At 29.3% G+C, this 26,524-nt stretch overlaps 2 protein-coding genes and 1 pseudogene across 2 annotated transcripts; all 3 read right to left on the bottom strand.

The window, feature by feature from the left end:
- Positions 1 to 1,996: 1,996 nt before the first annotated feature.
- Positions 1,997 to 3,140, bottom strand: LOC116002377. The gene is made up of 2 exons (XM_031242500.1): positions 2,979 to 3,140; positions 1,997 to 2,413 (listed from the first exon to the last, which is right to left on the bottom strand). Exons 1-2 carry the CDS (start codon positions 3,138 to 3,140, stop codon positions 1,997 to 1,999), a joined length of 579 nt encoding a protein of 192 aa, XP_031098360.1.
- Positions 3,141 to 5,072: 1,932 nt separating this feature from the next.
- On the bottom strand, positions 5,073 to 18,541 carry LOC116002375 (homogentisate phytyltransferase 1, chloroplastic-like). Its single transcript, XM_031242498.1, has 12 exons — positions 18,439 to 18,541; positions 16,444 to 16,721; positions 14,139 to 14,222; positions 13,380 to 13,454; positions 12,517 to 12,600; positions 11,352 to 11,444; positions 11,091 to 11,189; positions 10,174 to 10,269; positions 9,830 to 9,901; positions 9,620 to 9,715; positions 8,660 to 8,764; positions 5,073 to 5,144 (listed from the first exon to the last, which is right to left on the bottom strand). Exons 1-12 carry the CDS (start codon positions 18,539 to 18,541, stop codon positions 5,073 to 5,075), a joined length of 1,257 nt encoding a protein of 418 aa, XP_031098358.1.
- A 3,321-nt stretch (positions 18,542 to 21,862) lies between these two features.
- The window catches only part of LOC116002374, a 7,647-nt pseudogene continuing 2,985 nt past the window's right edge, over positions 21,863 to 26,524 (bottom strand).

The following is a 26,524-nucleotide window of genomic DNA, read 5'->3' as shown; positions in this document are numbered from 1 at the left end:
TATATATATATATATATATATATATATATATATATATATATATATATATATATATATATATATATATATATATATATATATATATATATATATATATATATATATATATATATATATATATATATATATATATATCTTACTTCTATAATTTATATAAATAAATAAATTTAAATATATATAAATATAATTAAAAAAAATTAACAAAATCGACTCGTCCAAGTTAACTAATCGATAAGTAAGTACTTTGATATTATTGTCACTAAAATAAATGTTTGCAATTTTGTAAAAATGATAGTGTAAATATTTAGTCTAAAAATAATAGTATAAATAAATACTACTTTTGGTAATAAATATTTATACATTTTAAATCATGTTAATAAAGAAATACGATTTACCTTTAACGTGAACAACTGTGATGTAGTCCAAAAAATATTACGGGGTAGTTTTACGCTTCAATTTATTAGGTTATTTGAATGTCTTCTTTGTCAACAAATCCTCTCCAAATAGTTAATATAACAAATAAGGAATCTTTGCATTGTAGAAATTAAAGACAATATAACCAATGAAATTTTATCTCTTTTTTAATTTTTTGATAATGAATAATTTTTATTATACAAGATAAAGGCATATAACTAAGGAATAAGGGTTAAATAGGCCACTGAACTACACGCCAAAATGCAATTAAGCCATCGAACTCAAAAACAATGCAATTGGGTCCCTGAACTACACAAAATCATGTAATTTGATAAAAAATGACTTGTTTTACTTGCTTTGCTGGTTACCAATTTTAAAAATAATATTTTAACATAATTTTAAATAAAATAATTAATTAAAATTAAAAAAAAAAAAAAAAAACCTTCCGACCGGAGACGAAGGTCATCATCTCCGGCCATGGAGACGAAGGTCCTCGTCTCCAGCCATGGAGACGAGACCTTCAATTCCTCGTCTCCATAGCTCCAAGGAGACGAAGAAACCTTCGTCTCCATGGGCCATGGAGACGAAGGTCTTCATCTCCATGGCTGGAGACGATGACCTCGGGACACCGGGTGCCACTAGACCACAAGATCTTTGGCGGCTTATTTGACGCTTATTCTTATAACTAATAAAATCATATCTCTTTTTAATTCTTTGATAATGAATAATTTGTATCGTAGAAAATAAAGACATTTGTATTGTAGAAAATAAAGACAATATAACTAATGAAAGTATATCTCTTTTTTAATTATTTGATAATGAATATTTTTTTTTTGAATAAAGGCATTATTATAAACATCGAATTCTAAATTAAAGAAATGCATATGTATTATTTTTGTTGTTGTAATTATTAATTTATTTAATTTAATAAGAGTAATGGGGTGGGGTACTCACTTTTTCAATAATATACTCTGACATATTCGTAGTATATGTTTAACAATTATGCCAACTTTGATTGAGATGAGGTTCGAACCTAAGACTTTTCTTATAGAAATTAATTAGTAAGTTAAAAGTTAACGGAATATTCCGTTACTAAAGTTTATATTAACGGAATGTGGGGTTATTTAAGGGAAAAAATATATAATATATAGAGGGTAAAGAAAGAAAATCATAAAAAATTACTAAAATTAAACCATTCGTTTAAGTAAATAATTACCCCCAACTTTCGCTAATTTTATTGGCTCTTATTAAAATTGTAGGTGTAAATATATATAAAAATTAAAGTTACGAGAAAACATTAACTAAAATTATTAGAATTACGTAATTGAAAGTCTAAAAATGAATGTTTTCTGAATTGGACCAAAGGTGTTGAACTGTTGACAGGCTACGCCAGTCATCAATATGAATATTTTTGGGTGTACCATACTTAGATTTTTGTTACAGACACCTATAATGAATGAGACAATTGACTTGAAAATTTAATACCATTTCATATAGAAAAATAGAAAAACCCTTGATGCTACTATATGCTACTAAGAGAGAGTTACAGCTATCTTTAGACTATGGTTGGATGTAAAAGTTGTTATATATCCACATCCCCATTGCATTCATCCTCGGCATTTGTGGGCAAAGCCAACAACCCAAAATCCATGGTGAAGTCCAGAAAATAAAGCATGAAGACCAGGACAACGCAACACAAGAACATAGGAATTGGTCCAAAGATCCACAAAAAAAGTGGGAAAGAAAAGTAAAATGCCCTCAGACCCAGAGACCAAAAATAGCTCCCTCGATTCACTGTCATCCCCACGTACTCCTCCGACGTCACCACACACCGGTACGGGCGTTTCGGATCCTCCTTTGTTGTGGCCATTATTTTCCGGTAAGGAACGTTAACTAGGATGAGGGAGCTCAGCATGATTGCAGTGGAGGCTAAAAGGGTGGATGCCATTATGTTGTTTCTCAATGTCTGAACTCCTAAAACCCCATTCTTGGACACATTCTATTAAGATCAAGCTCTTAATTATCACTACTTTATTTCTTTGCCATCACATTTTCGAGATGCTGGATGCTAGACTTGGCTTCTGGCCTCTGCCCAACAATTTCCTCTTCCCAGCACTATCTAATTTACGTTTACCATTCATGCCAAAAGCTATAACCAGTAGCGAAGATCAAATTTTATTTCCTTATAATTGTCGCATCACATATTTGAGATGTTGGGGGCTGGACTTGGCCTTTATTCTTTATTGTCCTCCGCCCAACAATCTCCAGTTAATTATTTCCCTCTCAGCACCAACTAATTTATCACTTGTTAGGACGCTTGCCACTTATGACATAAATTAAAGGCCTAACTTTATTTCTTTATAATTGCCATCATATATTTGAGATGTTAGGTGCTGGACTTGGCATTTATCTACCTACGCCCAACAACCCCGCAGCCGAGTGCTAGGCTTAGTCCTTTACCGGCCCTGCTCAACACATATATGCAGTGCTAACCCGACTAGCTATGCATTTAATGGAGGATAAAATGAAAGAAAATAATGGATGGAAAAGGGAAAGGGGAAGACCTCCATCATAGCACGGACCCAGCGGCGGCGGTTGATTGCATTGACGCCGATGACGGTGCAGTTGGGGTTGTTCTTAATCTGCCGAAGAAGCCATAGGTGATAAGCCACCATAACAAAGAGGCCTAGTGGGACTAACACGCAATCAAGAACTTGGTTTCTCATATTCTTTGATTTTTTTCTTTTTTACTACTCTTGCAGAAAGAGGAAGATTATTGGTTTAGTATTCTTAACAATATACAAGAAAATAGGAAAATGGAAATGGTAATATGTATTTTTAGAAAGTAACTCTTCTATTAAAATCGGAGTAATTAAAACCAAATTACTTAAGACCATAAAATAAAATAATAAAAAAAGTAAGAGATGCGTAGTATTACTCAAAATATTCTACTCCAATATAACAACTATACTCATATTCTAATATGGAAAAAAATGCATTTGTCCTAAATTTATTGAATTAAAATTTGTACCATCTAAACCGCTAGACGTGTTGGAATAGTCCATATAAAGTTAAGGATCATGCTAGAGATCCTGAAAATTACTATTCCGTATTAATTACCACTCATTGACGTGTCATTATAGAAATTTAATTTCTTATTAACTTATAAGTTGAGATAACCAACCAGCTTGGTTGGCGTGAGTGGCTTGGCACTCTTGTCCCTTAAGAGGAGGTCGGGAGATTGATCCCCTTTTGTATGGAGAAACTAATATGTCCAGCACTTTGCCCTTTAATTGGGCCGACTTGGTGCGCGTGGATATTAGTCTGAGTATTGAATAACCAATTCACCAATCATATAATATTTAACTATAAATAATTTTCCTTTTTTTATTTCTGGGCTGCCTAATAGGGATCAGTAATTATAGACGTAGGAAGTACTTTCCTAAAGTTAAATCATTGACTCTATTAAGAGTTATTAGATAAAACTACATTGTATAGTATAAGATTTGATAGAAGTAACATTATACTTCAAAAATAAATTTGATAATGAAATATAATTAGAGAACATGACAAAGAATAAATAGAAGAAATTGTCAATGACCTTGTGGTCTAGTGGCACGAAGTGACTCTCCTAAATGGAATGTCATGATTTCATAAATATTATAAAATTTTGTTTATTTTCAATCATTAGATCTACTAGATCAATAGTTTGGATTTGTTCACAGCTTCTTACTTGGGCATGATTCTCACCTGATTATTGAAATATATATATAGTTAGGATCATAGAGATCACTTGTTTAGGTAAGATCGTGAGATCAGATCTTGTGGATCAATGTAATAATTTAATGGTCTAGATGGATTTAAGATTCTAAGTTGAAGTGTGTGAACGGTGATAAAATATGTGCAAACGGTGATTAAGTATGTACGAATGGTGATTAAATGTGTGCGAATGATGATTAAATGTGTACGAATCGAGTGGCGGTATCAAACAATCTAGACCATTAAAATTTTTTAGATTGATGTACAAGATTTAATCTCAAAATATTTTAATGGTCTAGATTGATTAAGATTCCAAGTTGAAGTGTGTGCGAACAGTGATTAAATGTATGCGAATCGAGTGTGTGTAAATCAATCTAGATCATTAAAAAATATTACGTGGATGCACAAGATCTTATATATATATATATATATATATATATATATATATATATATATATATATATATATATATATATATATATATAAGAACCATTAACAGCCGTCCACGTGTCCAGATCAACGAATCAGATGTAATTTTAAGGAACGATGCGGTGATATTTTCGTAAATAACTCAAAATTTGATGTAAGTAAATGTGTTATAAGTGCAAGTAGTTGGTACACATTTGCAAGTAAAAAGTGCAAATAAAATCACTTACAAGTGCACCTATTTTCACTTACAAGTGCAAGTAATTTACATTGTTAACATTTGTGCACCTAGGTGTACCTAATTATAACGTGCAACTAGTTATAACGTTAGGTGCTGATAGAGAATATTCCTCAAGTTTGACCTCCCTTTACGGTCCTTACCCTCGTTTTGTAGTTGGGTCATGGTCAAACAGTTCGGGTCAAAAGTCATATAGTCAGTCACTATTTTAGACATATATAAAGGTCATTAGACTTTACTTGAAAGGTGTTTTTCCTCTTTTCTCTGAACTCCTCTCTACAACACTTAGACAATTGCTCTCAATTCTCTGTACCAGATTCAATAAAAGAGAAGGCCATTTCGCTCTTTCAGACATACTTCCATCCGTTCATCATCTTTTATACATTACATATATTACAGATGCATACGGTAAATGAACTCAAGAGTAGATTTACAACATCAAAATGGCGCCGTCCGTAGGGACCCGAGCAAAAGGTTCATGTCCTCTATATCGTGTTCACGAGTCAAAAATATGCAAAACTTTTTGAATTTTCAAAATTTTCAAAAACTTTTTAGGTGGTTGAAAAAATTTTGTGGGTTTAATTTCTAACTGAAATAGATGATTTTAAAAATGGGTGGACAAAAATAAAAAACTTATGAAATTTGTGCCTTTGATTCGGCCTTAAACACATCTCCCAAATGCGTTTATAGTTTTTGATTTTTTTTAAAAATAATTCAAACGTATCTCCCAAATGAGTTTGAGATTGGATTGAATATGACAAATTTGTTTGTCATATTATACATCAAAATGCATTGGGAAATGGGTTTGACGTCTAGTACGATAAAATATGTCAAACGTGTTTGACAAATGTTTTTCAAAAAAAAAAAATTGACTTGAGACTAACGCTACCCGCACTACTAATTTTTGTTTTATTTTATTTTAAAACTTTCTTGGTTATTTCGGTTCAATTTTCTTGATCTTAGCTTGACATTCAATGATTCTATATTTCTATGGATTGAACTACATTTGTTAAAATACGATAGCAAATGTAATTGAATCCATAAAATCATGGCATTTCAAGATCAAGAAAATTGAACTAGAGCAACAAAGAAAGTCTTAAAAAAATTAAAGTTTAAAAATTACATTTGACATGCCATTATTTTATAGATTAAATTACATTTGTTTTTGTATTCTAACAAATGTAGTTGAATCAATAAAATTATGGAATGTCAAGATTAAAAAATTTTAACTGAAGCAATCAAGATAGTTTAAAAATTAAAAAATAATAAATAAATTAGTGGTGCAATGATTGTAACAAAAATAAGTGATGGTGAGTGTACGGGTGTGAAATGTCGTCCTTAGGGGATTGGAGTTTATGGCACGTAATATGCGATCACAAATAGACACTAGCTTAAGGAAATCAACAAGAAGCTAAGTAAACAACAATTTTAAAGAAATAGTAAGACTAACACATATACACAAAGATAAACACAAATTAAAATAAAAGAAATATGACTCAAGTTAGGGGCATTATCATTAGATGCTTCAACAACCTACGGGGTTAGAGAGAACAAATAACCAAAAATCAAGCGGGTATGCACGTAGGAATCCTAGTAAGTCACTCATGTGAGCAAATATACAAGGATTAGAATAAGGAATTGCCATATTTTCGTGGTGAATAACTCGAAGTTCTTCAAACACTATTAGTATCTTAAACCCCCAATTTCTCCTATTTTCGTATAAGCAAATTGGGTTTATGCAAGGGCTGGCTTGGAATCTTGACCCAACTCTCATTGAGACCAAGAATCCTCCAAATACATGCCAATGAATGTGTACATCAAACATTAGCAAGATACAAACACAAATCCTTCATAAACTCAAGAACCCGGCCTAAGTTAGAGATTCTTCCCCTTTTTTGCAATACTCACAAATTAAGCATCAAGATAGATAATACAACCCTAACTCAAGCCCATCTTGATTACAAACTTCAAATATGTTTAGAAACCTAAATCTAGGCCTAATCTAACCCTAAAATATGAAAGGAAGGAAAAGAAAATGTCTAGAGTTCAACCATGGGTCAAAACCATTGAAATGAAGCTCAATTTGAGCTTAAATAAGTGGCAAAGTATACAGGGATGGGCATACACCAAGGAGTACGCCACCTGCTTCGTTTTTAGATCTTGAACGGGCCAAGGGACGTGCGTACACAAGGGGTACCAACATGCAAAGTAATGTTGCCCATTCACCTAACAAATTGTACGAGTGCGTATTCCACAGAAAATAGCTGCAAGATAATATCATAGGAAATTAAATTAGAGCTACAAATCATAATACCTTAACAAGTAAATTTCTTGATGATAATTAATCATGCTGAAGACTATTCTTGATTATACATTTACATAACAATTTATAATTTTATACCATTTTTTATGATTTTATTTGATAAATAGTTTATTAATAGGCATGTTGCAATATAATTAACAACTCATACATATTATATTAAGGAAAAAAACTACATTTTTAATCCATTAATTATTCTCATCTAGTGGCCTTAGTTTCTAAGTTTTTGTTGTTGGAATATACTCATTAACCTTTAAAAGAAGTTATAGTGTCTATGATGCAACAAAACCATTAAACTACATTAGGTTTGACTTAGTATCACTGTTGCAAAAATCCCCGCCTAGGCGCTAGGCGCTCCTAGACCGAGGCGAATTGCTCTCTAGGCGTCCGCCTAGGTGGCCGGCCGCCTAGCGCCTAACTCGGCCGACTAGGCCGAGTTGGTGACCGATTGGGCCGATTTTGGTCGAGTTAACTCGCCCAACTCGGTAGAGTTAGCCAAGTTAACTCGAGCGAGTCGACCTTGTTAATTTTATTATTATATTTATATATATTTAAATTTATTTATTCATATAAGTAAGAGAAGTAATATAAATAAATAAATAAATAAATAAATAAATATATATATATATATAAAATATAATATAATATAATATAATATATGACATACACCCATACACATGAATTACTTTTTTGTTTTTATAGGTCGCCGCCTAGAACCGCTTAGGCGCTAGGCGAGTTGTTAAATGAAATATCAAAATTAGAAAAGTTATAATAATGAATGACAATAAATTACTAATATATATATATATATATATATATATATATATATACTAAGCATGGTTGCAGTAGGCGCTAGGCGCTCGACTAGCGCCTAGCGCCTACTGCAACCATGCTTAGTATATATATATATATTTTAGTAATTTATTGTCTTTCATTATTATAACTTTTCTAATTTTGATATTTCATTTAACAACTAAATATGTAAACCTAGTAACTTTTATAAAATTAGCGAAAAACTAAATTTTAAATATATATAAATCGTAAATACTAGATCGTAAGCCGTAAAAAGTGAACTACTAAATCAAATAAAATAAAAAATCACTCATAATAAACTCTAAAATCGAAACTACCCTAAGTATAATGCACTTTCACATTTTTGTAAGCGTAATCTTTTAATACTAAATATGCAAAATGTTAAGACTAAATGTGCAAAATGTTAATACTAAATATGCACAATGTTATACTAAATGTGCAAACCTGAAAAAATATGAGAATTGCATATTTTAGTATTCAAATTTGCATATTAAAATTGGTGATAATTACGAAAATATCGCCATGTTTTTTTTTTTAATTTGATCTGATACGTTCAATTTTTATGAATGTAAAGTTGAGGATCGTTCTTATTTCACTCCTAAATACTTATTTTCATTTGATCCAATACTGATAAACTATTACTTATAACTATAACATAACTTTATTACTATTTTGAGTTCAAATGTTACCTTCCACAAGAACAAGTAGAAGGATTTGTACGCTGCTGGACCACTATAGTCAAAAGATCGTACACCATTCCAAAGTATCAAAGCCATTGCAGCATGACTAGTGACCTGCAAGTATAAATAGAAAATAAGAAGACAATATCACCCCAATCAATCTTGTCGCACAAAATCTTCTTAGTGCAATTTATTTTTCTAGTGTAATTTACAAATTATTACATAAAAACTAATTTACCCAGCACACCCTCAAATAGTAATTACGAGTTTTCCCTCGTCACCAAACAAGAGCAATGAACATATACCTAATCGCACGAACAGAGTAATGTATACAACGAATTGGGCTCTCACGTCATAGCTAAATAAAATGCTATACATAGCAAAAGTCGCAATAGTGTACAAATTATATTGTTTATTTTGTATATTGCATGCTAATTTTTAATAGATTTATTATATTTTGATATAAGTTTATTTTTATTTTATTAAATAAAAATAAACTCGCAATATATTAAAAATTAACTTGTGATACACTAAAAATAACATATATTAGACTATTCGGGATTTATCTTGCTACGTGAGCTATGGTCCACGTTATAAGTGTAGCAATAGTACGTAGTTGTAGGTTTTTGTTTACTAACAAGGCAAAATAATGTGACTTTTCTCTATTAAAATTACTCATAATATAAATAAATACTTTTTTAGTGCTACTAATTCTGTTACAAAGTAATATCTGTTCATATATACCTTTTCGACACATTAAAGACAAAGAATTAATATTGCTCCCAGTGAAGTTCGGATCCATAACTTTCTATTTGAAAGAGTCAATTCGTGTGACTAGATAGGAGGTCTAAAAACAAAAGAAAATTGACCTCTTATTGTTTATTTATTGATATGATAATAACACTTTTTATATTTATTGGCAACTCATTAATTGATTAAAAAATCAATTCAGCAGGTAAAAGTAAATACCGTCAAATATTTACTCCAAGGGTTAGAAAGTGTTGCTCCGACCAACATTGCGGCAAGGTATGACATTTCGAGGAGTGAAACACAAATCATAAAAACCTATAAAAATCAAGTAACTTTAGTTTCATAAATAAATACAATATATCTCAAGATAAAAAATTAAACCTATTAATTAATATGAAATAAAAAGTAAAAATAAACATTTGTGCTTACCCTCTTCTCACCCCAAAGGATAGCTAATGATTGAATGCCATCCAGCTTGTCACCAGCAACATCAGATGTGTCCTATTGTGATCAAATGAGAACAAGACTTTTAGTGAGAAGTTCTCTCTATATATATATATATATATATATATATATAATTATACAACTATGTTCATTTTCTAAAAAATAAACTAAAAACACCAAGACAATTTTTTAGAATGCAACTACACACTAGATCTGAAAATGTTTTTTAGGAAATAACTCATTTTTCAAAAAACATATCTCATAAATTATTTTCTTTGATTTTTAAAAAACATTCTAACTTGATTAGAGTTGCCACAAGAATTACTTACCTTAAACATTGCAAATACAATGTAGAAGAAAGTTATCATAGCCACTGTAAATATTATAGATTTTGAAAAGACAACCGGCCTTCCGAACACATGGGTCTGCAGTGCACGATAATGAAATTAGTTTAATTAAAAAAAAATTAAGTGTTTTCACAAGAAAAAAATAACAACAAATTGCTAATGATACTAGTAATGTTGCAATTTTTTTAAGGCATGGATCAATACTGATATATTTTTTTTTATATAGGATATAACCGCTCATCATATGTGCAACACCAAGTATTGTAGAAATAAGTATTGACATAATGTTAATATACACGATGTAATCAAGTTAGAGTACATGATCAATTGCTATTGTTATTGATTGACATTTTAGGGTTAAATGAAGGTGTTTGTCATCTTGTTAAAGCCTTGGGGTTACAATAACTACAACCTAAAGAGGAATTTTGTCCAAATATGTAGGAAGGTTTAGGTGAGAACATGCTCTCACGTAAAAGTGAGAACATATTTAATCCATTCATTATGATAAATTAAACTTTGAAGGTGGTTTAAAAATAAAGGGAAAAGAAAATAATTAATTTTTAAATATTACAAACTTAAAAATTTACAATAATTATAAATTGAACTTATATTTTTTGTTACTAAAAGTCTAAAACCCATATATATATAATTATTACAAACGTGACAAAATTCTATAAGCACTAGTAAAATTAAAGTTAATTTTTTAGAAAAGAAAAAATTACGTTCAGAATTTTATCACATCTTTAAGTGATTATTTATGAAGGACAATTATATGGGTGTTTAGTATTTTTTAAATAATTTTCATGGAACTAAATTTGGTTATAACTATAGTGGTAAGATTAAAAGCAGAAATTATTTTGATTATTAATTGAATTGAAAAACAATGCACAAGTTGGGACCTGCACGTGCATATAGAATGCAATTTGGGTGGTGCATTTGTTCATAGCCATGCTGATTGCAGTGGACAAAGAGGTTCTCTTCCATCTCAAGAGTGGTAGCTGCACAAGTCCATCGAGTAGAAATTGTAATAGCAAATAAGCTTCAATATTTTAAAAGTTATAAATAAAAAATATTAACATATTATAACTCAACAAAACAATGCAATAATGGCGAACATATTAGTTATAAATAAATAATGATTAACATATTATAACACTCACATCGACTGAGTAACCAATCCCAAATATGAGGCACCCAATGATATGACCCCAAAACAATTGCCAAGAACCCAAAAACATCGGAATTGAAAGACCCTGCAATTAATTTACAACAAAAAATTAATTAGTATAAATGTTACACATAAATGACCAAATTAAATTAAGAATGTATTATGTGAATAGTTTGCTCTTAAGTCTCAACTAGTGATAAAAGTTATCACTGATGAGACTCAATCTTTGATCTCTCTTGTGACGAATTTCACCTCTACAACCAATTAAGCTGTCCTGTAAACAGTATCCCATTCATTTTAGAACTAGTCTATTGAGTTGTCGGATTTAAAATTATGGCCTTAACAACTCTCAAACATAGGGTGGGCTCAAATGCGCAACTAAAACCATTGACATTAGCCTGTGGGGCTAACCCATCTTGTATTGCCATTGATTTTGAATATTATGGCATGCCTAGTATCAGGGCTGGTTTTTTTTATTTACGTGACCTTGTGCTGGTAAATAAGTGAGGCCCTATCAAAGTATAAATAAACTGCGAATTGAAGAAAAATTACAAAGAGAAAAATGTAAAAAATTTAATTTTGGACCAATATAAACACAAATACATATACTAACTATTAGGCCAGGGCTGGACTAGGGCCCCAAAATTTTGGGGCCTTGTGTTGTTGCACATCTTGCACGCCCTAAAATTCGGTCCTGCCTAGTATATTTACATTACTAAGTACTAACATTAATGTATATATACATTATTTTATTATATAATTATATAATCAAATATATGTTTATATATTTATTTATATTGAAAAAAGTGTATTAGTAATTAGTACATTTTATAAATGATTTGTTATTAACTTTTAAATTAAAACATTATGTATTTAAATATTTATTAAGACTTATTATTGACAGGCCCTATCCCGCTAGCCGATTTTAACAACTCTAGTTCTCTGCACGCATGCAACCCTACTCGTGTGTGCATATAGTCTGGGAGAATTTCAATAGTGGACAAATTGTTCGCCACTAATTAAATGAGAAATATTCTTCTTTAAATAATATTGATTATTTAATTTTAATATTTTATCTATGATGTGATTGGATGTTCTTTGCTAAACAGAAAAATATATGAATAAACAATTATTTATTCAAAATTTTAATAAATTACCATAAGTGCTGCAGATACAACCATGACTACACCAGTTTTCACTGAATATTCGCCTGACGCTATTGGATGTTGTGGTTTATTCACCTGAACATACAAAACTCCAAACGCAATATATAGAGAAAAACATGATGCAAAATACAATAATATATATCACTAGAAACTGCTGTCCGGGAGAAAATTAAGAACTAATCAAAGTTGTTTATCCTGAAAGATTAAGGGATTAATAGATGTGTCCACATTTTTTATAAGAGAGAAGCTAAACTATACATGCAAATTTATGGTTTTTAGTATTTTAAATTTGGTTTAGCATGTTTTCAAAAAAAAAAAAAAAAAAAATTGATTTAGCACATCCCATAAAAAGTGTAAATACATCCACACCATCTATCTCGAAAAATTAAAGGCTAGGATATTAGACTTACTAAACTTTCAAGCTTGCAATAATAATAAAATGAACTCTGCTTTCTAAAAATTTACAATAATTATAAAATCCTTTTTTTTTTTACTAAAACGCTCAATCATTAATGAACCTTGATAGGCACATGTATTCAAATGAGAACAACCCCTCCTGTAAAAGCAATACTTGATCTTAGCCGTCCATTATGGTTAAGTAATGGTTGAAGGTTTTAGTTTAAAAAAAATCAACAAGATTAATTTTATAATTATACAAACTTTAAAGTATGTAATATTTATAAAAAATAATCACCAATTTTTCTCTTATTTTTTAACAACTCTCAATCACTCTGCTCTACCCAAATTAATAAATTAGATTAGTTCTCACTTTTTATCTTGGAGCTTGTTCTCCCTTAATCTTCCTCTGATCTCTATATATATGGAGAATATTAAAAATTATATATATTACATACCTTATCTATTTCAATATCACACAAATGATTAACACCACTTATGAATATATTCATAAAGGCTGCAGCAACAGAGACCTGCATTTACATTGTTCATTATAATGCACATGTTAATCAAAATGATTAATTAATGCTTAATAATAATAATAATAATAAATTAAATACTTGTATTTTAATATGCATTTTTTTCATAACAATACAAACAGACAATTTGATGATGATGAGATTGATTGATATGATACTCGTTTTTAGATTAATAATGACATAAAAATTTTAGTATCTTCTCACTATTAAACCATAATTATTTAGTCTTTTTTAGTACTATTGAATCCTCCCATTTGGAAGAGTCACTTTGTGCCACAAGACCATAACGTTATTGACATAATTATTTAGTTATTAAACCTAGAAACCAAGTTAAGTATTTAAATGAAAGGTATATTTGGAAATTTAAGAAATGACTTTCGAAAGTCATTTTTTAGATTTTCTAAAAGATGAGTCATTTTCTAAAAGTTATATTTTAGAAAACATTTTTTAATTTTCTAAACGGATCCTAAATGAGAGTTTTGGGATCCCCAACCAAGTTAATCATATTGTTGACTTAATAACTACAAAGTTACAAGTTCGATTCTCAATGAGAGGCCTATTGAGTATTGACCTTTTTAACTTGAGCCGGCAAATATGCACACCTTCGAATAGTAGTTATGAATTTTGCTTGTCACTCAAAAAAAAATAATAATAAATGAGAATTTAGATATATATTACCAATATCATGTGGGTAAGAAATAATGGAGAAATATCTGACATCTTCTCAACGGCAAGTAAAAATATTGAAATTACACACAGTACCTGCTCCACATAAAGAAAAGAGACAGTCAATAAGGCAAAAAATAAAAAAATAAAAAATAAAAATAAAGCAATGTTAATATTACAATTAAGCTATGATAACCATAGCTTACAATATAATATACAAATATGTAAACATCTCATTCTATGCAATATGTTTTGATTGGTCGTCGATTGTCCAAGTGACATATTTCTATTGAACCCGCCAATCACAATGTCTTGTGTCAAAACAATTTTTTTATAGTCTAATAGGGAATTAGCATTTTTAGTCTCTAAACTATATCCATTGTATAGAATCGGTTTCTAAGTTATTGCAGGTGTAAAATTAATCAAATAGTTTTTGTTCAGGTAGTGTTTTTAGTCCTGCTCAATAGAAATTGTTAATTAACTAACGAAAAAAAAGAGTGTGAATCTTAATATATCAGGTCTTTTTGGTCACTTGTTTAGAGCTTATTCCTCATATAAAACGGTTTGGCCAACCCATCTCATTTCTAACTAAAAAAAAAAAATGCAAGAGATAGTTAAATCTTAGGATTAATTTTTACCCTTTTTTTTTGGCGGCAGATGAAAGTACATTATTCGTGTACTTAATGTATAATGTACTTCCCTAAATACAATATAGATTTTTAATATACTGAAAATAAATTTATTTGTATATTGAATGTACATTATTTGATAGTATGATCCGCATAATAATGATTGGAGATAAAGTGAGTTGGCCAAAAACATTCATAGAAAGGAGAAAGTTATATAAATGGCCAAAAATATCGAGCCAAATTAAATTGTACGTCTTTTTGGAAAATAAACTTAACAAGAAAAATCTCATATTCAATCCTTCAATTATTGTATGTTTTGTAATTTAGTTTCTCATTGTCAATTTTAAGAAATTTAATCATTCAATTGTTTTAAAGGTTGTTAATTCAGTCCTTATGTAACACTAATTTAGTCTTTCAATTATTTAACACTAAAGTTACAAAAGGATTGAATTAGAAACTTTAAAACAATTGAATGACTAATTTTTTAAAATTGATCTGACAAAGCGGAACTAAATTGCATAACAAACAATAATCAAACGACATACAAAAAAATCACTTCACAAAAACTAAGATCAAATTTTACACCTCCAACAATTCAAAGATTACCTTTCACAGTACCGTTACACCGCAAGTATAATTGAGAGGAGAATATCATTTATCTTTGTCTAAAGACATATACCACTAGAGCAATCATAGTGGTCAAAATGAGTGTTTTGTTCTTATTTGTCAACTTTAGCTTGGGAGATAGAGATGTCAACGGGGCAAGGAAGGGGCGAGGGACATACTCCCCATCCCCGCCCCCGACTTTCTTCCCCATTCTTTGTCCCCACCCCAATCCCCGTCGGGGGAGGGAAAAATCCCCTCATCCCCATGTCTACGCGGATTATTCGGGGACAGGGAATCCCCACTCCGTTTATAAGTTATAAAAATAAAAATAAAAATTAAACATTGAAAACATTGAAATAAATAACGCATATATTTCATCTCCAACTTAAAGTAGTATTCAATATTTTGCAATTAAATATAATATCTAAATTTACATAAAGTACATTATTTTAACTCATAAAATACAATAGCATACATTCTTACCCCAAAAATTACATTATTCGATCTAACACATAAAGTACATTATCATATCCTACAAATTTCATTATTCTAACACATAAAGTACATTATTCTAACTTATAAAATATATTATCTTACCCCAAAATGTTTATTATTTTAACCGGCACGTGGAGCAATAATTTGTTTTAAAAAATCAAAACGGCATCATTTTAGGACTACAATCCACACAATAATTTGCCCTCCCCTCCCTGGCTCCCCTCCAACTATGTAAAATTCTGACGCTAAAACTAATAAAACAAACCATTTGTGTTGCTTTTACTCTATAATCTTGGACTTAAATTCTATTCACTTCAATCTCTCATCTCTCATTTTATGTATATGATTCGATTAACGAGACTTAACTAAAATTATTTTAATTTAATTTTTTCATAATGTTAAATTTAGTATTAGTATATGAAATTTATATGTTTAGAAACTACATTAAAAGTACCATTAAAAATAACTAAAAAATACTAGAGAAATAAGTAAAGAATAAATGATTGATTTGATCAATGAATATTAAATATGACAGGTAAAATGAGACGTACAGACAGAGATCAGAGTAATATAGTTTGAAAATTTACCCTTCCTAACATCACATGCATGCGTGCAAATCTGCAGAAAACATCTAAGTTCCTTTGAAATGACTCCCATATGTTGTTGGATGGATGACTGTCATATTCTGGGACAACATTTTCCGAAGAAACATTACTGTTTTTAACAACAATGCTCCCAACATGTTTATTGACTATCGTTGTGAACAGCTGTTGCGGCGGCGGCCTTCGTAATCTTAGCGGCACCACGCACTGCTTTTCTTCACCATGGCATGATTTACAGTCACGGTAGAAAATATTAAATTTACCTACGTAAAAATTTGTAGATAAATAAATAAAATTTGTGAGTATTTAATTTATTAATAAATTTTGATAATTAAATTATTGAAATTCGTAAAAAAAAAAATTGCTATATTCCTTTCCCAAAATATTGAATCTCTATCTAACTCAAAGAGTTCCCACACCCCACTCGACAGAGCGTGTGAAAAGATGTGAATTTAAATCACGGTAACTCAGTGAGGCCAAATACCAGTGTGCAAAAGTGCTGTCAAATTTTGAATCTTGGTCTTTTCTCTCAAATACTGTTTACTGAATTAGTGAGCTAAGCTCGTGCAGACAATTTCGCTATTTTCTTGTAATGTACTTTTGAAGTTCCAAATAAATTTAGAGTTTTAGTACGTGTATTTCCTATTTCTATTTCTATACTTTTACTTTTTAATGTGATAACTGATGATTAGTTATCTTCATTCGGTGGGTCACAATAGAAATGTCAACATCACATTTGAGAGTAGGATTTTCCATAAATAATCTATACTAAAAATGCAACAATATATAACTTCATTTGCATTTAATGAATAAGAATCTTAGTCAGAATTATAATATTAATGAGTTGGGCACTACTAAGAAAGGGAAGAGTAGTGTTTATTAGGGATAATTGTGGAGCATATGGAGCAAATTCAAGTGAATTCACATCCAATCCGTTAAATACGGATTTGGAATTTCTCATCTGTATATCTATTTGTTAATGTAATATCTGGTACTTTTACCAAATATTATTTTTTTATTAAAAATATTTTCACCAATATCTTGTTGACAATGATACTTCAAAAATAAAATTATTTTATGATTCAAAATTATACTTAGTGTATTATTGAATTATTTCATGCATTATACAATTTGATCCAAAAAACAAAAGTTTCGGTAGAGATACAAAAAAAAAAGTAATAAATATTATTTTTTTTATCGCTGCTGACACTTTTGTTTTTTGGATCAAATTGTATAATGAAATAATTCAATAATACACTAGTATAATTTTGAATAATAGAATAATTTTTTTGAAGTATCATTGTCAATAATATTGATAAAAAATATTTTTAGTAACAAAATTATACACTAGTATAATTTTGTTTTATAATTACAAGTTGGTCAAAGAAATCCATATTGCGTTCATCGATTAAAAAGGAATCCAAAGATAAGAACAATTTGGGGGAGAAAATGAAAAAGAAGAAGCATAAAACCAACAAAATAAATAATAATAATAATAATAATAATAATAATAATAATAATAATAATCCTCGTTAGAGCTAACTACAAATAATTACACAAACACAGCTCTTATCCCGTTAGAATCCTAATAATTAATATTAGTTCTTATAAATGCCAGTAGCATAGTTCGCTTATGACTTTTTGACCACTATTAGTTATTTTATTTGGTTAAACATTCAATATAAGTGTTTGATTAATTAGATTTTTATAACATTTAATTGCTCTAAAATGCTAAAATTCAAAAGGTTGCTCAAAGTAATTTTTTTGATTAGCTTTTTGAAAAAAAAAAAACATTTTTCATGTAATCAACTTATAGCTAATAGCTAATTTATCAAACATCTTTCCGCAATCAGATAATGCTATCAACTAGTCAACGTCATTAACTCAATCAGTTAACAACTATTTACCAAAAAATTCAAAAAAAATTAAGAAGAAAACGCAATGAATTGAATATAATTGGAGAGGGAAGGAAGTGTTTACTTGGGAATGAAGATTTCTTAGCAGTAACCGGAAATCCAATTGGAGTTTTCACTATAAGCGATGACTCCATTTTCTGTATCTTTGAGATATATGACGATGCCATTCCCTTTTCAAGCATTATATAGTACATAAACTGACGTCGTTTAGTTCACAGAAAAAGAATAGTACGTCAATAAGAATTCCGTATTGCCCTCATCGATTAAAAAAAAAAAAAAAAAGTATCCAAAGATATATGCAATAAAGAAATCCAAAAATCCCTGTTAGGTGAGATCTAACTACAAATAATATGTTGTCCCAACTCCCAAGACTTAGTTTTGGCAATTTTTTATGTGAACAATGCTCTATATAGCGTTGCGGGACCATAAAAAAATACATATGTTTAAAATATATTAAAATTAGATCATTTATGTATTGAATTTACATTATATAGAATAATGTATTTTTAGTACTCAAATAGTATATTTTTCCTGAATATAAAGTGCGTTTTTTATATACTAAAAATACATTATTTGTGTATTAAATGTACATTATTTGATAGTATACAAAATAATATATTTTCAGTATTTAAATACTCTCCGTTTCATTTTATCTGTCTTACTTTTCTTTTTTTTTTTGTCCGTCCCAAAATGTTATTCACTTTCCAAAAATAAACATTATTATATTTAAAAAAATACTATGTGTACTATCATTTTTTACTCCTAACTTTTATTCGCGCACACAAATATTAGAGCTCAAGAATCATTCCTACTCTTCCTTTTTTCTACAAACTCTTAAAATGGTGCAACCAAATATAGAATATTTTATTATGTGAGCCTAGAAAAGTATCTGTCTCCAAAATTTGTGATGACGAATAGAAGTTAGAGCCTTCTTATCAGTGGAGTTTTTTCGCGGTATTTTAGGAGTTTTTGTAAGTGTGATTAGGAAAGAGAAAATGAGTGGAGATTAAAAAAGAAGGGAAAAAAAACAACACAAAAAAAATCTGACATTTGATCCTAAAAAAAAAATAAAAAGAAAGGTAGCGGCCACTCTGACTCGCCCCAGCGGGCGCGTGGGAAGCACGCGCCCGCTGGGGCGGCAGTGCGCCCCAAGCGCAAGGGCGCATTGCTGCTTCCCTATTTCTTTTTTTATTTTTATTTTTATTTTTTTTTTTATTTTGACATGATCTTCTATTTTGTTGGAGCAACAAAACATGAAAATCCAATCCTCTACATCTGTTTCAAGTTTATGATTTGGTTCTTGGGCTAACAATAATCATCTTTGATTCACTGATGGCCATGCTCTTAGAGGTAAGAAATAAGAGTTTATATAATATTTTTTTTAAAAAATCGTTCCATTTAAAGTAATTTATTTGGGACGGTGTCAACATTAAATAAAGATTCGTACTTGATTTAATTTCTAATTATAAATTGCATTTAATTAAAGTGGGATCCTAGAGGTTGTAAGGGAATTATAAATTATGAAGAGAAAAATATTTAATTAAAAATATTGACCCCATTCACTTTAATTTATTGCATGCGCCAATTTATCAATCCCCACCACGAGTTTAGCCTAGGAAGCTGAGATTTCCTTTGTATAAATTAGCTATGTGTAGTTATCACGGGGACAAGTTCAATTACACCTCAAATCCCTCTTGTAGTCTTCTTATAGCACTATATTAATATAGAATTGTCTCCGTGACTTATTCCATTATCATTTTGCTATTACATTTTCGAATTCATTACTGGTTCTTAATTATTGGATTTAATAATTCGGACCACCCCGGGTAACTAAATCCATCATTGTGTTATGCGTTTTGTGTCTCATTTATGTAATTTTGTACCTTAAGTGTGTGAATTCTGTACCCGAAATAAAGTAAATATGACATGCATTTTTGTTTCTCGTGTTATGCGTTTTTGTGTTTTGTGTTATCCGTTTATAATTTGTGTCTTATGTTATGCAATTCTATGCTTTAAGAAAATTGATTATGTACCTGAACTAAAGAAAATATAAAACATGTGTATGTGTCTTGTGTTATGCGTTTATGTGTCTTATGTTATATGCAATTCTGTACCTTAAGCGTATGTATTCTGTACCTAAAATATATTAGTATTTGTGTAACACACAACATATTCTGTGTTTTATTTTACGAATTTATGCCTTGTATTATATAATTATGTGCCTATAGGACATAGATTATCTACATATATCAATCAGATTTGAGAATATAAATATATAACATGTGTATGGTGTCTTGTATTGTGAATTTTTATGTCTCATGAAATTATGTACCTTAAGGGGGCGTTTGGTTCATGGAATCTTAGATTAGCCCAGGTAATAGACTAATAGGATTACCTCCAGGAAGGTAATGTGAGATTTTGAGAATGTAAGATTACCGATGTGTTTGGTTTGGATTGTGGAATATAATATTACTTTGTTTGGTTAACGGTTATATTTTAAGTTATATGGATCAATTTAATATAATGTACTATATATATATATATATATATATATATATATATATATATATATATATATATATTTATTTATTTATTTATTTATTTATTTATTTATGTCTTTATTGTGTGTTTTTATTTATTTATATGTATGAATGTATTGATGCTTAATACTAAAAAACAAATATATAAATATACACACATGTATATTTGATTATATAAGCATATATTTATTTTATATATGTTATTACGTTGTTGTTGTTGTTGTTGTTATTATTATTATTATTATTATAATTATATATATAAGGATTAGCTAACAAGGGCAAAGTTGGAATAATTCAAGGTAATCTAAGATTACTTAAAAAAAACAGGGGTAATCACATTACCTTGAAACATGACTGCCACATCAGCTTTGAGGTAATATAACATTACCAGGTAATCTCATAACTTGAATCAAACAAGGTAATATAACATTACCGAACTCAGATTACCTGAACCAAACGGCCCCTAAGAGTATTGATTCTGTACCTAGAATAAATTAAAATTTGTGTTGAAACATGAGAAACGGGAAACTACAGAATCTATTAAAGCTTAAATATCAAAATGACGTTGTTTTGGTCTAGGGACCATGATATAAATTGTTGTATTTTATATGATGGACCAGAGTCTATATAGCATTATGAACCCTGTATCGAAATGACGAGGTACATAATTCATACTCGTAAGATACAGAATTTCATAACACAAGACACAAAAAATCACAACACAATATGTTGATTTTATCAACCACGGATGGTCGAACGGCAGACCAACACCATCGAAAAATCGACTAAACACTTGATCGATCGGAATTTAGAGTGACTTCTCAACCCTATTTGTATCGTAAATTGCCTATTGAGTGCGTAAAATTGTTTGTCCTCTTCAAGGTTTTACACCCGTATTTATACAAGATAAGAGGGATTTCTCCCTTTGGAAACTCTAAACTACCATATTCAAGTTAGGAATTCTTTCCTTATTACATTTAGACACTTTTCTAATCTACCTTGATCTTCCTTCTATATCCTCCGCTTCCCGCCGCCTGACTCTTTTAGGAAACTCTCATAACCACCTTTCTCACACCGCCTTCTTTGCCTCGGTGATGGCCTCTAGATCGGTCTGGACCGACTCCTCTCCTTCGTCTTCTTTAGCCCGTCCCTTCTTCCATGGTAATTAACTGTTTCAATATCACTGTTCAATCACTCTGAGTCTAAGATCTTCAACTGCTTTGTCACCTCAATAAAAAATCCTCGGCCGACCGACCCTCGTCGTACCATTGCACCTTTCTCTAAGTCCGCCATGCTCGCCCTATTCTCTCCGCATCTTGTCGGTCTTCCTTTCCATTTATGCCAAGCTTCTAGTACCAAGCCTTAGCCTATTCCCCATCATAATACACATACACATGTTATATATTTATTTATTTTTCAGATTTGGTTTAGGTACATATATAATTTATGTTCACAGACACAGAATTTCATAATATAAGACACAGAAATTCATAGCATAAGACACAATTATTAATTTGTTTCAAATATAGACTTTATACTCTTAAGGTATATAATTTTATAACACAAAACACGAAAACTAACAATATAAGACACATATACATAACAATATAAGACACATATACATGTACTGGGGTTTCATAGTGTACCGTGAACTCTAATAGATGGTATAAGGATTGATTGCATGTTGATGCCACCCCGAATCATGTTTATCCGTTTTTAGTTTACCTTTGACCCATGCATGCAGAGCATTTCTCACCATGAAACACATATATTGTAATGTGCACGACCAATAAATATCTAATTTTAAGTAGTATAATAAAAATATATTTTCAGTACATTAAATGGTATCGTGATTGACTTATAACTAATTTAAGTTATATACTATACACTTTGTTTGGTATAGTAAAATATATGGAGCTTTAAAAAGTATTTTATTTTGAAATGCTACTTTTCGTATTATTTTGATTTTATTATTATTATTATTATTATTATTATTATTTTACTTATCTTCTATTATACTCCGTATCATTTACTTTTTCTAAATATCACACATTCAGTTAGTGTAAACTTTAGTAACAAAATATTCTGTTATATTCATAACTTGCTCATTGCTTTTCATAAGGAAGGTCTTAGGTTCGAACCACATCCCAATCAGGGTCTACATAATTGTTGAACATATACTATGAATATCTTAGAGTGTATTTAAAAAATAAAATATAAAATTAACATGAATTTTGATCAATTAATTAACTAGTTAGTGTAAACTCTAGTAATAGAATATTATGTAATATTCATAACTTACTCATCCTTTTTCATAAGGAAGGTCTTAGGTTCGAACCATACCTCAATTAGAATCGACATAATTATTGAACATATACTATGAATATGTTAGAGTGTATTTAAAAAATAAAATATAAAATTTAACATGAACTTTGATCAATTAATTAGCTAGACTATATATATACCTAGCATTCAAAGTTGAGCATCAAAGATTACAAATGTGGAACCTTGAAAATCATTTTCTTGCATTTTTTTAAACAAATCAATGTTAAGTTTTTTCTCTTCTTTTCATTTTTTTATTCGTTTAATTAATTTTATTTTGATTATTTAGAACAAAACTCAATATTTTAATTATACTTTTGCATTATTGGGAATGATTTAGGTCATTATAGTATTAATATTTGTCTGTAGTTCTATATTGGTAAAGTTTATATTACTTTAAAAACATTGAACTATTATTTTTTTCCCTCACAAAATTGTTCTTACATCATTAAAGTCTCATATCTATATATATATATTGATGGATGGTACACTAGGCCTAGGCGGAAAAAAGAGGAGTTATATATTAAACTAAAGTTTTATTGGTTCAATTCTTACAAGTGACGATTCCCCCTGGGCCAGCTCCCATGCCTCCCGGAGCGAACGTGGGTGGACCCCGGACCGTTAAACGGACGGAGAGAAAGACCCTGTAAATTTACCAAAAAAAAAAGTTTTATTGGAGCAATTACCCTTACAAATCATTTGTAAATCACACAAATTTCCTTAGAAATTTAGTTATACATTTTTTTTTTAAAAAAAAAAAGGCAAACGATATAATAAACATTAGCTCATAATTGTGCACTTGAAGACAAAATTGTGCACTTGAAGGCACAAAATTGTGCACTTGAAAGCCAAAAGTATGCACTCAAAGGCACAAAGATGTACACTCGAAGGAAGAAACTATATACTGAAACAAAACATTTGCACTAAAAGAAAGGAAAATATGCACTCGAAAAAATATGCACTCGAAGAATGAAATATGTGCACTCAGAGACAAATACTATATGAACTTACTTACACAAAATTAGCATAATGTCACTGCATTTAAATAAATAAATAAATAAATAAATAAACCTTTTATTCATTCCGAAACATTAATTTGAGCTAGATTAATGGTTGAGATTTAACGCTATCCCTCTTTCGCATATGATCTATCTAGATCTGAGTGATTATTTTATTTTATGTGAATCTAATTAATGCGGGCATTGAGCACCAATTACAATTGCAGAGGTAGATCTGAGTGATTGTTATTATTATTATTATTTTGGACAGATTCCTTTATTATTTATTATTGTTTTTAACAATGTTTCTTGGTATTCGCATGTTTCTACCAGCAGTGATAGTGTTTGTCTTTGGAAACTTTGCACAAAAATTAAGTTCAACTCAACAAATTAAAATACTAGCCAAAAGCAGGTTTTTATTTATATGTGTGGTTGCAAGGGTTACTGGACTCGTACCTGCCACACACTAAAAATCTTGGTTGAAGGAACAAAAAGATAAATAAGAAAAGGAGAACAAAGTGAAACACATCATGTTATTTTGCCTTAAGCAAACTGGACCCTGGTCCATGGTATAACAACTCCGAACTGGTCGCGAAGTATTTAGTTTTCTGGCAATACATGAGAAAATTTTTTATTTTTGGTCATTAAATTATAAAACAAGTTGAAATTTAGCCTTTAATTACCTTAAATTATAAATGTGACACTTAATTAGTCACACTAATGACTATTTTTGTCCTCATATATATTAACGACTAGAAAATAGAAATGCGTTGTACGGAGTAACTTTTATAAGTAACTATTTTAGCCCTTTGATACACAAAAATAGTTACTAGATTATAATTTATTGGTTTCAAAAAGTATAATTTCTTCTAGATTTCACGCGAATCTCCAATCCCTACTAGTACTACAACTGGATGTACGTGGACTAAAATTTAAAATAAAATAAAATAAGTATTTAAAAATAAAATAAAATAAAATATTCTGCGTTATCAAGTTTATAGAATATTCAATGTTGTATAAAAAATAAAAATTATACAAAAATAATACGAGTAGTTTTAACAGATCAGACTTCGTTTTTCGTTTTTCGTTTTTTATTAAGGGCTAAGCATGTGGCCAGCTTTGCAACCACCGGATGATAGGAATTTTTTATTTTTTATTTTTAAAACATTTGAATATTTTTAACCTTTTTAATTTTTGAAATTTTGATTTTTTTTTTGAAATGAATATTTTTTATTTTGTTTTTGCTCAATTGAATATTTTAAATTTGCAATAACTTTTATTACGGAGTATATTTTGTACAACATTGATTTTTAATTTGAATATGAAAAAAATTAAAAGAGGTTTTTTTTTTTTTTTCAATTACTCACTTTGTCTTTTACTTATCTCTCTCTTTTTGAAGTTTATTTTCTTTAATGTTTGAATATAAAACAATATCCTCATTTTCGCATTTTTCTCTTTTTTAATGAAAGGATATTATATTTTGACCTTAAGTTCAACTAATATATCTATAGCATCTTTCAAACACTGACCTATACAAAAATAATACAAGGCAAATTTCTTGACCTAAATTCAAATTTTGAACCATGACTAATTAGACTCTGTTTGACAGAGCTTATTTAGGAGCTTATAGCTTATTTTAAGCTACTAATAAGCTATAAATTCTGTTTGGTAATGTTTCTAAATAAGCTAATAACTTAAAATAAGAGCTTCTTTTTAACGCTACCTAAGGTAACGTTTCAAAATAAGCTAGTAGCTTCCTAACTTTTTTTTCCATCTTTAACCTTATTATTTTAAACAAATGACATCATTTACACTTCCCAATTAAAACCTTTTTGGCTAAACTTTTTGACTTTTTTTCTTCAGTATGTTTAGTTGTAATTTCAATTTGACATTTTTGTTTGAACATTGATTTTTGTATGAATTAATCTTATGGATTATAATTTTTTTTTTTTACTTTATATGTTTTCAAATATATGCTATTACTTTATATTTTATTAAAATATACTGATTTTACTATTTTATTTTTAAATATATAAACAAACCTATTTAAATTTAAACTATTTAAATTGTATGAAGATGTCCTTTTTAGTCTTTTTACATTTATCAGCTTATCAAAAAGCTAATTTTACCATTTCTTTTTACCATATCAAAAAATAGCAGCCTTGTTCACAATTTCTTTTTTTTGTTTGTTTTGTTTATATATATATATATATATATATATATATATATATATATATATATATATATATATATATATATATATATATATATATATATATATATATATATA

The sequence above is a fragment of the Ipomoea triloba genome, chromosome 13 (assembly GCF_003576645.1).
Source record: "Ipomoea triloba cultivar NCNSP0323 chromosome 13, ASM357664v1".
NCBI lineage: Eukaryota > Viridiplantae > Streptophyta > Magnoliopsida > Solanales > Convolvulaceae > Ipomoea > Ipomoea triloba.
Note: the sequence above shows the minus strand (reverse complement) of the source record. Positions and strands in the feature narration are given on the sequence as shown.

Coding starts and splice junctions, on each gene's coding strand:
- LOC116002375 (XM_031242498.1), bottom strand. CDS start 18,541: ATGGCATCGTCATATATCTCAAAGATACAGAAAATGGAGTCATCGCTT. Junction 11,445..12,516: donor TTGTATCTGCAGCACTTATG/GTAATTTATTAA, acceptor AATTAATTGCAG/GGTCTTTCAATTCCGATGTT. Junction 5,145..8,659: donor TCTACTTGTTCTTGTGGAAG/GTAACATTTGAA, acceptor AATCTGGTACAG/AGAATTGAGAGCAATTGTCT.
- LOC116002377 (XM_031242500.1), bottom strand. CDS start 3,140: ATGAGAAACCAAGTTCTTGATTGCGTGTTAGTCCCACTAGGCCTCTTT. Junction 2,414..2,978: donor GGGTCCGTGCTATGATGGAG/GTCTTCCCCTTT, acceptor TGATCTTAATAG/AATGTGTCCAAGAATGGGGT.